Source organism: Cydia amplana, chromosome 1 (assembly GCF_948474715.1).
Source record: "Cydia amplana chromosome 1, ilCydAmpl1.1, whole genome shotgun sequence".
Taxonomy (NCBI): domain Eukaryota; kingdom Metazoa; phylum Arthropoda; class Insecta; order Lepidoptera; family Tortricidae; genus Cydia; species Cydia amplana.
The window spans coordinates 28,204,443-28,221,206 of NC_086069.1; the positions used below are offsets into that span (position 1 = coordinate 28,204,443).

General features: G+C 41.1%; 1 protein-coding gene across 1 annotated transcript in view; it reads left to right on the plus strand.

Annotated features, from left to right (window-relative positions):
• The window catches only part of LOC134652365 (multidrug resistance-associated protein 1), a 66,638-nt gene that overhangs the window by 49,448 nt on the left and 426 nt on the right, over positions 1-16,764 (plus strand). The window contains exons 18-25 of the mRNA XM_063507541.1: positions 946-1,021; positions 4,930-5,153; positions 8,372-8,589; positions 9,651-9,849; positions 10,925-11,023; positions 13,035-13,237; positions 14,412-14,626; positions 15,317-15,483. Coding sequence (XP_063363611.1) covers positions 946-1,021; positions 4,930-5,153; positions 8,372-8,589; positions 9,651-9,849; positions 10,925-11,023; positions 13,035-13,237; positions 14,412-14,626; positions 15,317-15,483 — 1,401 coding nt within the window. The remainder of the gene's footprint in view (positions 1-945; positions 1,022-4,929; positions 5,154-8,371; positions 8,590-9,650; positions 9,850-10,924; positions 11,024-13,034; positions 13,238-14,411; positions 14,627-15,316; positions 15,484-16,764) is intronic.

The window sequence follows — 16,764 nt, forward strand, 5'->3', positions numbered from 1 at the left end:
CTGTAAGGCAAGGTCCATAAAATAATACAACAACAACAGAACACAGTCTATAAATTCGCCTTTGTACACATTTACTGTATTCTATCTGTGTTATGTACTTGTTTTATGCAATAAAGTCGACTAAAGTGTCATTCAATAGAACTTGCTAACTATGTAAACAAAAGTTACTAGTAATTTGACATTCAGTGTCAATTTTAGTATGGCGGTTTGTTTACATAGTTAGCAAGCTCTATTGAATGACACTTTACTACAATACACTCATTTGACGAAGCCGTCTAGACAGGGCAAACGTGCGAGGTGCGAGGGGTGGGTCGCGCGCACCCGAGCTGCATACATCGCCATTGTTAGTAGCTCAGTACTACTTACAGTGCTAGCTAAACGTGCTAAAACGTGTCTTATTAAATTATTTAAGGCGTGTGACAACCCTACTGTGTTCTTGTGCGATGTCGGCATTTACGCAAACATCAAAGGCGTCGGTCCACTGTTGCTTTTTACACTGTGGTATTACCACAGAATAAATAATAGTACTACCACACCTCGGACACTGGCGATCAAATGTATGAAACAAACGCGTCGCTACGCACACAGCCTAAGCTCGTGTAGGTGAACGCATACCATGCTTGTGTGAGTGAGATGAGGCATTGTAGGGTAACTGTGAGGTAACCGAGAGCGGGTCTCAGCGGGTGGGCGGCACTTTCAACGGGAGGCAGGGAGCGTCCATACTGTATGCTAGTACTCTTTATTATACTGTGGTACTACTGTACAGAAATTACACTTCCTAAAAAACCGAAGTTTGACAGCGATTCAGGGACGAATAATGTGTCCCTTTCTAATGTATGGCACTTTCCCTTTCGGCTATTTAATGTAGGGTTGTCAAAATTCGCTTTATGTTAGTATGTCTCACGATAGTTTAAATTGGATCTAATGTAATTATTTCCTTCTCAGCTCGTAAACGGCACGGTTGTTAAAGAAAAGCGCGACCTGTACCTCGGCGTGTACGGCGGTCTCGGGGTTGGCCAAGGTAAGCTATATTATAAGCAGTAATCATACTCGTACACCAAACTAACGCATTCCTCATCAAAGGACGCAACTAACAATCATGTTTCTACTAAAGCAGCGGTCGGCAACCTTTTAGCAGCCAAGGGCCACATAGTAGTTAACGAAGTTGACGCGGGCCGCACTTTGTTAATTTTTATGACTTTGTCAGACATTGCCGTTTGTCAATATTACATACAAACTAGCCAGGGAGGCTCGCGGGCTGCAAGTGACAAGTTCACGGGCCGCGGGTTGCCGACCGCTGTACTAAAGTAAGGACACTAGACACGAAGAATTTCGTACATTGACCCGCTTGTTCCTATCTCTATCGCACGCGCGTATATTGGTGCCCCGCACATCATGTCGGCGGTCAATGCCAGTGTGCGAGCGGGACAACAAGATAATTATGCGCGTGCAATAGAGATAGGAACAGGCGGGGCTATCTACCAAATTCTTCGTGCTTAGGGTCCGTCAGGGTCAAACCATGAAAAGGCAACGCGAATCACTATTTCATTCTGTTTTTACGAGGTTTTATTTAACTTGCAATATATGTTCCGGTCAAATCTTGCAAGCCAAATAAAGACCCACTTATTCGATTGAGCTGAAATTTCACATACATATGTAATTTGGGTGACAATCCAATATTATAGTCTCGATGAGTGTTAATTGCCTGTTGAAAGAGTACAGTTGGCGATAAAAACTTGTGTCCAAAAAATTTATTATGCATCAAGTGTAAATATGTCTAGGGATAAAAAAATATCTTAATAAATTAATTCCTATATTTGAATAAAAGGAACATGCAATGAAATGGTGACTTGCGACTAGTCGTGGAATGACCCGTCAAGGTTATGGGATGGTTTCTTTAAACGATATAAACATGCAAAGCTGAACGCAGATGGCGCTTTTGCGTTATATTTTCCGTCCAGTATGGCATCCTGGTTTAGGAATAATCTAATTATTCCATATTTTGGGTGACTATCAAAATTACCTTATCGCTAAACGACCATTTCAGCTAGATGACAAAAAAGCAAAATACACAGTCAGCATAGAGTCAATTCAGCTGAACGACATGAAAGTAGAATACTCAGTCAGCAAAGAGTCAATTTAGCTGGATGGCTAAGAATTAGAATGACTAAGTAGCCAAACGTCTGGAAATATAAATAGTCCGTATGATTAGAATACCTAATAAGCCGAAAGTAAAATTATTTGATTGACGTGAACACAGAAGGAGTTAGTAGCAAAACGTCATGAAATGTAATGTGTCAATGTGTTTACAATACAAAGTGTGCGCGGGAAGGTTTTAATTATAAAGTGTCATATCAAAATCAAGACGTATTGCTAACGGGTCGTTTGGCGTTTATTCCATTTAGTAAAAAGGACATTACACAATACAGACTATTTAGCGTTTATGTCTATTAAGTAATAAAGGCATTCGAAGATAAATATTTTTTGCTGCTAGGTCATTTTAAATTGTAACATTCTAAGATCCAGACGTTTTGCTAAAGAGGCATTTAGCATTCATGTCTATGTTGTCACAAAGACATAACACAATCCAGACATTTCAGCTATATTGTCCTTTAGCGATAAGGTACATTTGATAGTAACCCCATATTTTAGGCTGTATAAAAATGTGATAGTAGGCATGTAATGGAAAACATATCATTTGCACAGTGAGTCAGTGACTGATAACCCGTACGCTCATCATGCAACTATACTTACCTTTTTTTTACGGATAGAAATTTTATAACCTCAAAAATAGTGGTAACTTTTTTCCTCCAAAATTAAATCTGAGTAACTATGCACTGAATTAAAGTGTCGTTTACATATTATTGAACCGCAATGTTAGATATCATAGGAACCCTAGCATTTCGGAAGAAAAAGTTAATTACCACTACTTTTGAGGTTAGAAAAATTCTAATCTTTAAAAAAACGGGGTATAAATATGTATACTTAAGTTTGAATCAACCAGTATGGCATATCCATAATAGTTAGGGTGGTTAATTTTTAGGGTAATCATTTTTAGATAGCTAAAAAAAAGAAATAAATACGAGTTGATAAAATAGTTTTGGCCTTTGTTTTTTAAGGGGTTTTTTATATTTTCGGATAGGACACTACTTTCGATAACACGTGCTTATTTATAAAACGTAGAAAAACTTTTTTGTTTGTAATTGTTAAATATTTCTTGAAAAGATTGGTTAGAACAGAAAGCTAGCTTTTAATACGAGCTACGTGCTAATATTTGATGTTTTAACACTAGGTACATTTTTTATATAAAGCTTTTTACTACATCATTTTGAATCATAATAATAATTCCTCACAAAAGCAAATGACAAATTTACTAACTTACTTTTACTATACTAATATTCACTAAAATAACATGATCTATAAACTTAAACAGTAAGTTTAGTTTCTAGTTTACTAACATATATTAGGTATTATTACTACTTACTAACTATCGACTTCATTATGCACTTAACTTTAATTTATACATAATGCTGAACTAACTAATTAACTACCGATTTCAATTTTCTTACATTAATTGGAACTTTATTGGCGTCATATATCATACTTACCTATATGTAACTAAATTCTTCTAATTCAATGTTTATTATATGTACTAAATTATTAATTCATAATAATGAATACATTCTTTACCTCGCATCTTCGTTATATAATAACGTCTTCTAGAAACACTATTTCTATTCTGAGGATCTTGATTTTGTTCGGTGTTTTACCATTTTATATTTTTTTCACGTTATGTACTTAGGTAATGAATGAGCTAATGAGACGATGCATGATTAAATTCATTCACTGATCTGCGGTCACATCATATACCTCAATGTGCATGCAAACAAAAAAAGTTGAATCGTAAAAAGTCTACCTCTTTAGTATCTTTTTTTTTTTCTTATTCAAGCCTTTTCAATGTCTACTTTTATATAAACTGCATGACAATTTCTTCTATAGCGAATATTTCTACCAAATGCTTTCTAAATTGACACTCTTCCAATTTGTTTAATAATTATTATAGTTATTTATATTATGATTAAAATAATGTGAAGGAAAATTAAAACGAGTAGTACATACAATGTTGTATATGTTTAATGAAAAAATACAATAGTTAATTACTTTGAAAATAAAATACAAAAATAAGTATCATCAATCATCATACATCATTTATTGCAATGACTTTTGTAAAATACATATAACATTGGACTTTTACGAAATTTGAATCTTTAATATTATAACATTTTGAAAACATTTGTGAGAGCAACTCGAAAGTTAATAGGCTGGTGTTGAATTTGTGATCTTTATCTATAGGACCTACCCTTTCTCTTATCATCAAAGGTGTCAGTAATTTTCATATATAGAAACAGTATTTCACTTATCTAATACATTAATAGGTCGAGATTTTATACGCTAGCTTAAGTCAGGCCGGGATCAGGTCCGGTCGCTAGCTGCAACGTAAAGATCATTATATTATTTTCAAAAAGTTAATAAACTGATAACTGGGAATGAGTTGCGAGTAATACCTATTAGATACGCATACGTACGCAACTGTAGTCACAGAATAAATAATAGTACTAAGTACAGAAGACTCACTCTCTAACAAAACGCGTCTGTTACGATCAGCACAGATATGGCCGCTAGGTGGCGACAGCGCCACGCGCGGCTTATGGCTTTCCCCAAAATTGGGGCCGAACGAATGTACTTTTAGCTACCTGTAGCAAAGCGACGAGATCACGGAGTGAGACACGCCTGCTGTAGTCCCTAATAAACTGATAAGAGTCCCGTATAGATGTCCCTCCCGGGCCTCTCTAAGTTTCTAGTACCTAATAAGTCGCCAAGCGGCCCGTGTCGTACCTCCGCGCCTCTAGAACGCTGGTTGTTGGGCAGTGATGTCGGTGTCGGTGTCGTCGCTGGCGCTGTACCTGGGCACGCTGGCGGCGGCGCGCGCGCTGCACTGCGGGCTGCTGCGCGGCGTGCTGCGCGCGCCCACCATCGGCTTCTTCGACTGCACGCCCGTGGGCCGAGTGCTCAACCGCTTCAGCAAGGACGTGGACGTGCTCGACAACGTGCTGCCGATGACGCTGCGCGGGTGGACCTCCTGCTTCTTTGCGGTACTGCCATCTGACGGTCGTGTCGCGAACCCGCTCGCTGATAGGGATGATGACGCTGTTCTTGATATAAAGAAAACTAAAAGTTTGAAGGTGTTGTTCTATTTAGGTACATCACCTATTTTTCCTTTATTAAGTGGCTTTTAGATAATCTCCTGTAATCTGTGAAACAAGCGGGGGCCTTTGCCTTTATTACAAGTTACAGGCGTATTGTTAAACGGCTTCAACTTTTCTCGGCCGCCGCTTAGAAGACGATGTTGCTACCAATACTACTCGTAGTGTCATAACGTGACATTCGTAAGCGGTAAGTGCGGCGCAGTCTTGGTAGCGCTAGAAACTTCGCACATACAAACATTATTAATTCGTGAATTTAACGAAAATAGTAAAATAAATAACAAAGACATAAAACAAAGCGTGAATTGTTCACGTTTTACGCAAAAAAAAAATCAAAATGAGATATCATAAATAAATGTTAAACCACGTTTAAGAAAATGATAGATTTTTATACTTGAAAAACGGAATTCGCCATTTTACATTAAAATAATTCTGGGCTCATCATCCCTATTGTGGTGTGCGATGACAAATTGTCCATGGACGGAAACCAAAATAAAATATCACATGTATTTGACCGATCATAATCAAACCTTTATAATGTTGTAGTGCTAAAATATAATATGTGTAAATAGTTGTAAAAATCATGGAATGATATTGGGATCAGTTTATACGATACAAAATAGGACTTAAATTTTCTCTAAACGCGTTTGTATTTAATTAGGCGTATTCTTCTTCCAACGCTCTTTCTTTAAACCGTAGTGCCGCCTAGTAGCCTTGGCTTCAGTGGTAGATTTAGAGCATGCAGATGCATATAGATGTCACGCCTCCCCTCGCACTTCATACGCTCACCCCCCGAAGTAAACAATGTATTCATTATCGCTACGCCGCGCAGGGAAAGGTATAAGCGTGAATGATTGTTGCAGCCTTCACCTCATTTTTCACGGATTTGATACCGTCGCTGGCGTGCCTGAAGGCGGCCATGTTCGTGCACGGCAACTTGTTGGAGAATGTGTTAAAGGCCCCGTTGCAATTCTTCGAGGTCACCCCGCTGGGAAGGATCCTCGCGCGGTTCTCGAAAGACGTGGACGTGGTGGACCAGTCGCTACCGATGGAGACCACGGACGTTTTGTATTGCATGTTCGAGGTAAACTTTACATTTACCTCTGCTTTGGGTTTAGACAGACCGTATACGGTATTGATATCTATATTTTTATTAAATTGATGAAAAAAATGCGTTAAAAATATTCAATTATTTTTATTGAGAATTATAAACTAAAAAATGTATAGTAGTTTCGTGACCGCACTCATTGTCTTTCCGTGCTATGATAGTAATATTAAAATTGGTGAAGTGGTACGGAAAGGCAAAGGGTCGGGTGCGCTAATTGTATACAAGTAAAAATTTAAAAAAAACTAGTTGCTCTTTGATATAATATTCACGTTTAAATAAAAGATTTAATTATCATCATTATTAACTTCGCTCGTCATTGACATTTGACAGGCCATCAAAAACTTGTAAAAGAATACTTATTATTATCCATTTTTTTTCTACCGTCGCTACTTTTTTTAACGTTAGTCATTTTGTGTCTTAATTCATAATATAATATTTTATACCAAATTACCAATATTGGTTTGCTCTGAGGTAGAGCCCGTTCCCTGATAAACTCATCAAGTCTATCATAAAACAGTAGTAATGACTATAATTACAAAGTAGCAATGAAAATGTTACTTAATAATAAGTGTTTCTCATTATCTCGCAAAACGACAGAGTACGTATATGAGTATACATACATATATCTCAGGGATATGTTTATTCTTATACAGATGGTGGATGGATGGATGTTTGTTATGTTCGCTTCTTGTTATTTTATATAGTACATATGTTTGTTTATGGGAATTTCTGCTAAAATACTCCACAGCACAATGGGTCGGTGTAATTCCAGGCGATTTTAGCCTTTGAACGCCACACATCGTGTGCGGCGCGTCATCCTGAACTCTATCGAAATGCACGAAGGTTGATATTGGATTGTAGCTGCCCGCGTCAGTTGACGTCTTTGGCAGTGAAAGGGTTAACAAACGGGGGGGGGGGGGTCTATTATTTATAGATTGCACGACCACGACACGAAGCCCGCTGTCGCCTTTCACTAATGTGGCTAATATTAAAGACTAAGTTATTATGGGGACATTTTATAAACTGATCCCAATTTAATCACTAACTTAAGTATAATTTATCACGAACCAAATTTATAAATTGGTGCTAAAGACAATATCAACGCACAGACGTTCATCGTACCAAAAACCTATTTTGGTTTCCTTCTTCATGGATAACGGCGAAGAGAATATAACATTTGCCATCTTTTGACAAAAGATTAAAACTGTTAGAACGCCATTTGACTTTGACCCTTTGAAATGGCATTCCAACAGTTTTAATCTTTTGTCAAAAGATGGCAGTGAATTTACTGTGACTACATAATTTACTTTGACAATCCGCCTCTATTTCAAATTCTCTTTGATAACGGCAAACAAATATGTATTGTCAATGGGTTCGCGAGATAACTGGTGATAGATATATCACAGAAAACTAACTGTTAAGAGGATACACTTCGGCCGGTTCTCCATACAAACGTAGTCCCCATTTTCCTTTCTGAATATTGATTGACATTACGGAAAATGTTTTAACATAATTTGACGTATATTAACTATAGTTATGTACAGTGCTATGCAAATACCTAAGGCATTTTGAACAATTCGAAATTAGAACATTCCTAATTCTCCCAATTTTACTTTATACGACCCTACTTTTAAAGGTAACTAAACCTAAAGTTAGAAACTCCTTATCTACCTACAAAAACGCATCAAAAGTCAGGTTCAGTCTAACTTACCGACTACCGGCAAGAAACGTTCTTTTATACATATTTAGATGTTATTAAAATATATGCATAGTTTAGTCGCAGAAATAGGGACTAGGTGTTCCAGTTCACACTGCTGGCTACTTTTCCTAAGCCCCACTTGCACCATCCCACTATCCCGGGGTTAACCGGTTAAACCGTTAACTCAATGTCAAATTGTACTGGTAACCGGTTTAACCGGTTAACCCCGGTTTAGTGAATGGTGCAAGTGGCCCTAAGTGTGCACACTTAAAACGACCGCTAATCATACTTTCAAACCAGGTCCTTGGCACGTTATTCGTCATCAGCGTATCGACGCCCATCTTCCTGGTCGTGATCATACCCGTGGGCATCGTGTATTACGTCATCCAGAGGTTCTACGTGTCCACCTCGCGACAGTTGAAGAGACTCGAGTCTGTGTCGCGGTCGCCGATATACTCGCACTTCGGGGAGAGTATTACGGGCGCGACCACTATACGCGCTTATGGAGTCACGCAGAGGTGAGGAACTTATCATTGGCCCTTGCTTTTGACTACGTAATACAAAGGTCAGCACGTGTCAGCGACACCTAAAGCTTGATTACGTGTCGCGATCACAGATACACTCTTACTTTGGAGAGAGTATCACTACGCGCTCATGGAGTCACGCAAAGGTAAGGTTTTTTTCCACATAGTACGAAACAATAAGTTTTTGGTAGGTCAAAAAATAATTTTTGGTACTTTTATCGCTGGTTGTGTTTTTCTTACCACATGCAACTAATACTCATCGAGATGATTCTAAAAACCCCAAACACAATAAGGCTGCGTTGTTCCATCACAGAGTTCCTATGGCCACCTCCTGTCTCCGTCATCAGATCGGCTCGATGGTACCATTATACTGCATTGTCACCCCACTTACATATGTATTCAGCTCAACAGGGAATAACTTGATTACAGACTCTTACTTAAAGACAATTTGAATTGGTCAAATCATTAATTATCGATTTAGAATCGCACCAGCAAAAACGGATGAGATTTTCGGAACTTATGCACGAAATACCATTTGCTATTTACTAGTCGCTTTTCGGTAAAGGAAAACATCGTGAGGAAACCGGACTAATCCCAATAAGGCCTAGTTTACCCTATGGGTTGGAAGGTCAAATGGCTTTCGTAAAAGCGGACCCCAGACTCCCATGAGCCGTGGCAAAATGCCGGGACAACGCAAGGAATAAATAATAATAATAAATAAATAAATATTATAGGACATTATTACACAAATTGACTAAGCCCCACGGTAAGCTCAAGAAAGCTTGTGTTGTGGGTACTCAGACAACGATATATATAATATACAAATACTTAAATACATAGAAAACAACCATGACTCAGGAACAAATATCTGTGCTCACACAAATAAATGCCCTTACTGGGATTCGAACCCAGGATCGCGGCTTCACAGGCAGGGTCACTACCCAGGCCAGGCCGGTCGTCAAAGGAAGATGATGATGACCAGCAAAAACGAACATACATAGTGTACATACCACAAGTGTATATTTATTCCTGACTAGCGTCTTGTTTTCATATAGATTCGAGGAGGAATCCGAGCGCGGCGTCGACCACAACCAGTCCTGCTACTACCCGAGCTGCATCGCCAACCGCTGGCTCGCGGTGCGGCTCGAGATGATCGGCAACCTCATCATCTTCTGCGCCGCTCTGTTCGCCGTGCTCGGCAGGGACGACGTAGACCCTGGCATCGTCGGCCTCTCCGTCAGCTACGCTCTGCAGGTACCATAGTGATTGCAACCTGATCTTCTCTTGAGACGTCTGAATGGGGTGTGGACAACCAAACTTGCTACTATCCTAGCTGCATCGCCAACCGCTGGCTCGCGGTGCGGCTCGAGATGATCGGCAACCTCATCATCTTCTGCGCCGCTCTGTTCGCCGTGCTCGGCAGGGACGACGTGGACCCTGGCATCGTCGGCCTCTCCGTCAGCTACGCTCTGCAGGTACCATAGAAACTAGAAGTGATTGCAACCTGATCTTCTCTTGAGACGTCTTAATGGGGTGTGGACAACCAAACTTGCTACTATCCTAGCTGCATCACCAACCGCTGGCTCGCGGTCCGGCAACCTCATCATCTTCTGCACTGCGCTATATTCGTGGGAACTCTAGAGGTAAGAAAGACCTGGAGGCAACCTCATCATCATCTTCTGCGCTGTACCATCTATCAAACCGCCAGGTATGTGGGCAGATCTGCAGGTCTCCTAGCCGGGGTCCCGTTGTTTCCCATATAGTTTTAAGTCATATTATCATTAGTCATAAAACTGAAACCGTTAACATTTCAGGATTTTCGTTAGGTTATCCTATAGATGGGTTCGGTTAGGTTAGGATTGTTTTATGGCAATCCTGAAAAGTGACGCGTTTCTGAACCAAATGAATTATGACTAACGAAAATGCGGGCAAACAATACATTATGGCTTAAAACTATTTGGGAAACAATAGAGACCCCCTCATAGCCTCATTGGTAAAGTGTAAATAATCTGCTGGTACCGCAGACCATGACCGAGCATCCGCACGTAGGTATTCGCAATCTGAGGGGCTACCGCGAAAACCGAAATTCGAAGATTGCGGGGATCTTTCTCTTTTAGTCCAATGAAGGCGTAATTAGAGTGACAGAGAAAAATGCCCGGAATTTGCGAACTTCGATTTTCGCGGATGTAGCCCTGGTTCGCTGTAACTAACTTGATCATATGGGTGAGCTTTTACTGACAGAATTTTAATTTAATATTTTATTTTGTCACCAGTTTCGTCCTAAAGGAATCGTTATCTGTATCGATAATGCAATTTTTTTTGTGTACAGATCACTCAAACTCTTAACTGGTTGGTGAGGATGACATCTGAAGTGGAAACGAACATCGTCGCAGTAGAAAGGATAAAGGAATACGCTGAAACGCAGCAGGTTTGGGTCCTCTTCTTATTTGGGTCTTCATTCTGATAGTATTTGACTATTTAATGAGCAAGTTTTTCTAATTCTAAATTACTTTTTTTCATTTAAACTGTTATCTTAATGCAATTTTTGTCTCCAAATAAGTGTTGATTATTTTGTTTTCGGCTACCAGTTTTATTATTGTTTTGAGATCGCAGAAAATTGTTGACGAGATTGAACTGCTTTTATAAAGTTAATGTTGATGATATTAATGATTGACACGTTCAGAAATAGCTTTAAAATGGGGTATATTTTTGTTTATACGCCTCGTAATGATGGTCGCTATGACAGTTTATATTTATGTAGAGCAGCTGTCACATAAAAATGTTGTAGATATTTTTTGGAGGTTTACACATATGTACATTTCTTTGGGAAAACATATTACTTCAATTTTTTTAAACGCCCAACCAAGAGACTTGAAGGAACTGTCATAGGGAATATCATTTGACGCGAGAGGTATATTTAATCCGTTCCGTGGCAGCTTTCGTTATGCTGCCACGAAGTGCTGGAATAATATTCCGCCACCAATTCGACAGAGCAGTACCATTGGTTCCTTTAAATCGAAACTAAAAGCGTACCTAATGGACCAACAAAGTTTTGCTGCCTGAACTCCTATATTTAAAAAATACAGATTATTGCCTATATTGTACTTTAGTTACTCACCGGTTAGGTTATGTATATTTATATATAATATAATTTTGATATATATTTATTTATAATAGTATTAAATATTATTTGTTCCCGTCGTCCACAACGTGTCCTGCACTGCATGCTGTCCCGCACACTCCGCTGGCTCCACAGAAAACCAGCGCCGTTGGCCACGCTAGTCGTGCCAGCTGCATTGCTGAGTGGAGACCATTTCGGCTTCACATCTTTATACTATATCCGCTGATTTGTTTATATTTGCCTTGTATCTGCAATATGTGTTTTGTTTGTATTGATGTGTTGTCTGAATAAATGATTTCTATTCTATTCTATTCTAATCATTTGGTTGGCAATATGCCTCTAATTCTGGCGAGCGCTTGCTTCGTCTGTTCTCATTTGCACTTCGTAATAGTGCGCAGCTGGCGTAGAGTTGCGATATTAATTTCCCCCGTTATATATGATATGTATACATAATAGGGATGATGACACATGTTGAATTTTATAACAAAATCTAGTAAAATAGATAGCAAACGAGCAATTTATCACAATAATGTGGATATTAAAATAAAATATTGAAAAATTACAAAAATACAGGACCTGAAAGTTTCAAAATTTTGATTTTTTTTTTAACTTCCAAAAACGATAAAAGTAAGGGTACCATTCGATACCTTACATTTCATGCAATAAAATATTGTATAGCAACTATATACATAAACACAATATTTCACCGACAAAAACGCTATTTTCTTGTTTTGTCCATACTACAAGATGGGCGATGACGTCACGGCCCTTGGCCGTTTTGTATAGGGCGTTTCGCGAGTGAAGTGCGACTGTCGGCCTTTGACTACAATTTCTGACTTTTGTGTTACTTTAATGCAATGGGTCCCATATAGACATTTGATCCTAAAAACAAACCCGATCGATAGATACCATAAAAACCGGCCAAGTGCGAGTCGGACTCACGCACGGAGGGTTCCGCACCATCAACAAAAAATAGAGCAAAACAAGCAAAAAAAAAACAAACAAATAAACGGTCACCCATCCAAGTACTGACCCCGCCCGACGTTGCTTAACTTCGGTCAAAAATCACGTTTGTTGTATGGGAGCCCCACTTAAATCTTTATTTTATTCTGTTTTTAGTATTTGTTGTTATAGCGGCAACAGAAATACATCATCTGTGAAAATTTCAACTGTCTAGCTATCACGGTTCGTGAGATACAGCCTGGTGACAGACGGACGGACGGACGGACGTACAGCGGAGTCTTAGTAATGGGGTCCCGTTTTTACCCTTTGGGTACGGAACCCTAAAAATTAGTGATGTAGCCTATTGTTGTAACAGGAAGCGGTGTGGACGGTGGAGAAGGGCCCGGGCTCCACGTGGCCGGAGACGGGCGCGCTGCAGCTGGAGGGGCTCACGCTCGGGTACCGCGCCGGCGAGCCCGCGCTGCGCGGCGTCACCTGCGCCGTGGCGCCCCGGGACAAGCTCGGCATCGTGGGCAGGACCGGCGCCGGCAAGTCCACGCTCACGCTGGGGCTGTTCAGGTACTGGATCTCAATCATAGAGAAAAAAATACATAGAGTGCTCACTCCATACATCAGTTTTAGTACCAAAAAGACTATTAGCATCTAGCATCGAGTAGCGGAACTATCAGTACTGCTACTTGACAATAGATGTAGCCACCGACCGGAAAGTCTTATGCTGTTGAGATAAGACTTTCCGGTCGGTGCTACATCTATTGTCAAGTAGCAGTACTGATAGTTCCGCTACTCGATGTTAGATGTAGACACTGAAATTAATAGTCTGAACTGATGTATGGACTGAGCACTCTATGTATTTTTTTCTCTATGATCTCAATGGTGTCTTGACAATATCAAAGATACATTGATTGAGTAAGATGCGCAAAATCGAAGACTATGACAGATAAACGAGATGTCGCTGTACAGCTCCATACATTTTGCGATAACTCTGATTGTCAAAAGCTGACGTTCAACAATTCAGTGACCGCAAAACAGATAGCGCAGTACAGCGCCATCTGTTTTAGATGTCAAACTAAGGGGCACGTTTTTTTCTTAGACGTTACCTCTCTATTACAATGAATTATCTTTGACAATATATATGTTTGTTTGAAAGAAAGGCAAACAGTGTACCTACTTACAATTTGTAAATTCATAAAACACCATCCAGATCCAAGTTTCATCCAGTTGGAAACTTGCAACCATTTAAATACAAACCAGTTCGATTTGACAAGAATTCTGGTATTGCCTGGTATAAAAATTTCAACTCATTTGATTTCTATTTTTTATCAGAATGTAAACCTAAATTCTCGGTCGATCATCACAAATAAATAAAAATGATTTTATTTAATTACACAAACAGGTCTACCGCGATATAGTTTCATTGTTTTTACCTGTTCTTGTGTAACTGAATATGTGTACAAAACGCGAGAGTTTAAAGTGTTAAAAATGCTTTTACTCCCTACATATTATTATTTACGTACGCTACGCTACGTATTATTTTTGAAAAGATGTGTCCCGCCGAGTTTGTTGCCGGTCCCATATTGGGATACCCTCCTCCAATTGAGGGGGGATTTAAATCTTCTCGGGGCAGAGGTGTAGGGTTGGAGCCGGTCTACCTAGCTTTATTTGACGTTCATAAGCGCATTGTAATTATGCCTACTTGAATAAACTATCTTTTATCTTATCTTTATCTTTACAGAATCGTAGAGGCCATAAGCGGGCGCATCCTAATCGACGGCATCGACATCTCGACCATCGGGCTGCACCAGCTGCGCTCGCGCATCACCATCATCCCGCAGGACCCCGTGCTGTTTTCGGGCACGCTGCGCATGAACCTGGACCCCTTCGACGCCTACTCCGACGACGACCTCTGGCGGTCGCTCGAGCACGCGCACCTCAAAAACTTCGTCCAAGGTATGTAAAAATATACTCATCATACTCAAAAATGTGTCCCATAGCTCTTATGTCAGCGAATTAACCCTTTAACCGCCAGAGTCTGATATACATTACATATCCAGCTCATTTCGCCAGTCTGATAAATAAGACAAAGATCTGATTTGGTTTTTACAGCACATTTACAACTCCCGTAACTATGCCAACTTTGCCCTGCGTGGTACAATTACTGTCGGTGGCGACACGAGCACGCTCGATCAAAAATTGCTGGCGGTTAAAAGGTTAAGAACTATGGGACATATTTTTGAGTAAGTTGTATGTACCCATATTTTTTACACTTGACTGTACTTAAATACGATGACAATGGGCTAGAACTAAAATACGACAGTCACAGTAGTTCAGTAGTAAGTATCATACTAACATAAGACAGGGTATCGTCTTAGCATTACATGGCGACCCTGCCTGTACTAGACCAAAGAGCGGTACTAACTAGCGTACGCGCACCTTCATTCAACGAAGCACTGCATTTTTCTTTCTTGACAAGGATTAACACAACTAAAGATACGCTTGTCAGCGGAGTATAGCCCGAGAAAATGACACTGGACATACTTTTCCTTACACTAGTATTATAACCCCAAAAAATGGGCATAGTATAGTTCTTTTTTGACTAAATTGGTTTAGCAGACTATAAATTACTGTTTTTGCCTCCAGGTCTATCAGCAGGCCTGCGGCACGAGATAGCCGAGGGCGGTGAGAACCTCTCGGTGGGCCAACGGCAACTGGTCTGCCTGGCGCGAGCTCTGCTGCGCAAGACACCGCTTCTGGTGCTGGATGAGGCCACCGCGGCCGTGGACCTTGAGACCGACGAGCTTATACAGGTGAGAGAGGTAGATGTGGTATAGGTGAGGCACTCTACTCAGGCCAACGGCAACTGGTCTGCCTGGCGCGAGCTCTGCTGCGCAAGACACCGCTTCTGGTGCTGGATGAGGCCACCGCGGCCGTGGACCTTGAGACCGACGAGCTTATACAGGTGAGAGAGGTAGATGTGGTATAGGTGAGGCACTCTACTCAGGCCAACGGCAACTGGTCTGCCTGGCGCGAGCTCTGCTGCGCAAGACACCGCTTCTGGTGCTGGATGAGGCCACCGCGGCCGTGGACCTTGAGACCGACGAGCTTATACAGGTGAGAGAGGTAGATGTGGTATAGGTGAGGCACTCTACTCAGGCCAACGGCAACTGGTCTGCCTGGCGCGAGCTCTGCTGCGCAAGACACCGCTTCTGGTGCTGGATGAGGCCACCGCGGCCGTGGACCTTGAGACCGACGAGCTTATACAGGTGAGAGAGGTAGATGTGGTATAGGTGAGGCACTCTACTCAGGCCAACGGCAACTGGTCTGCCTGGCGCGAGCTCTGCTGCGCAAGACACCGCTTCTGGTGCTGGATGAGGCCACCGCGGCCGTGGACCTTGAGACCGACGAGCTTATACAGGTGAGAGAGGTAGATGTGGTATAGGTGAGGCACTCTACTCAGGCCAACGGCAACTGGTCTGCCTGGCGCGAGCTCTGCTGCGCAAGACACCGCTCCTGGTGCTGGATGAGGCCACCGCGGCCGTGGACCTTGAGACCGACGAGCTTATACAGGTGAGAGAGGTAGAAGTGGTATAGGTGAGGCACTCTACTTAGGCCAACGGCAACTGGTCTGCCTGGCGCGAGCTCTGCTGCGCAAGACGCCGCTCCTGGGTCTTGATGAAGCCACTGCGGCCGTGGATCTTGAGACCGACGAGCTTATACAGGTGAGGCACTCTCCGAGTATAGCTCATACAGGTACTACATACATACAGGGACATACAGGCTCATACAGGGACTATACTACCCCTGCTGCAGCTGGCGCCTGACCGGCTCGAGTACGATTTTCTGAAGTCTTTATTAAATACGGTAAATCAACCGTACCTAACCGTTGTAGGTGTAAAATTTGTTTTGTTGTTTTTAAACTATTTATAGCACAATTTTCGTGTAAAATGTGCGATAATGATATTTCGGAGACGCCACCTCATCCGTAAGTGCCACCAGAGAGCTACGATGCCCCAATGCCGGCTGTAACACGTGGTCAGTAAATACATCATAGAAATAGTGTGTATATAAAATAGTGTATGTAACTGTAC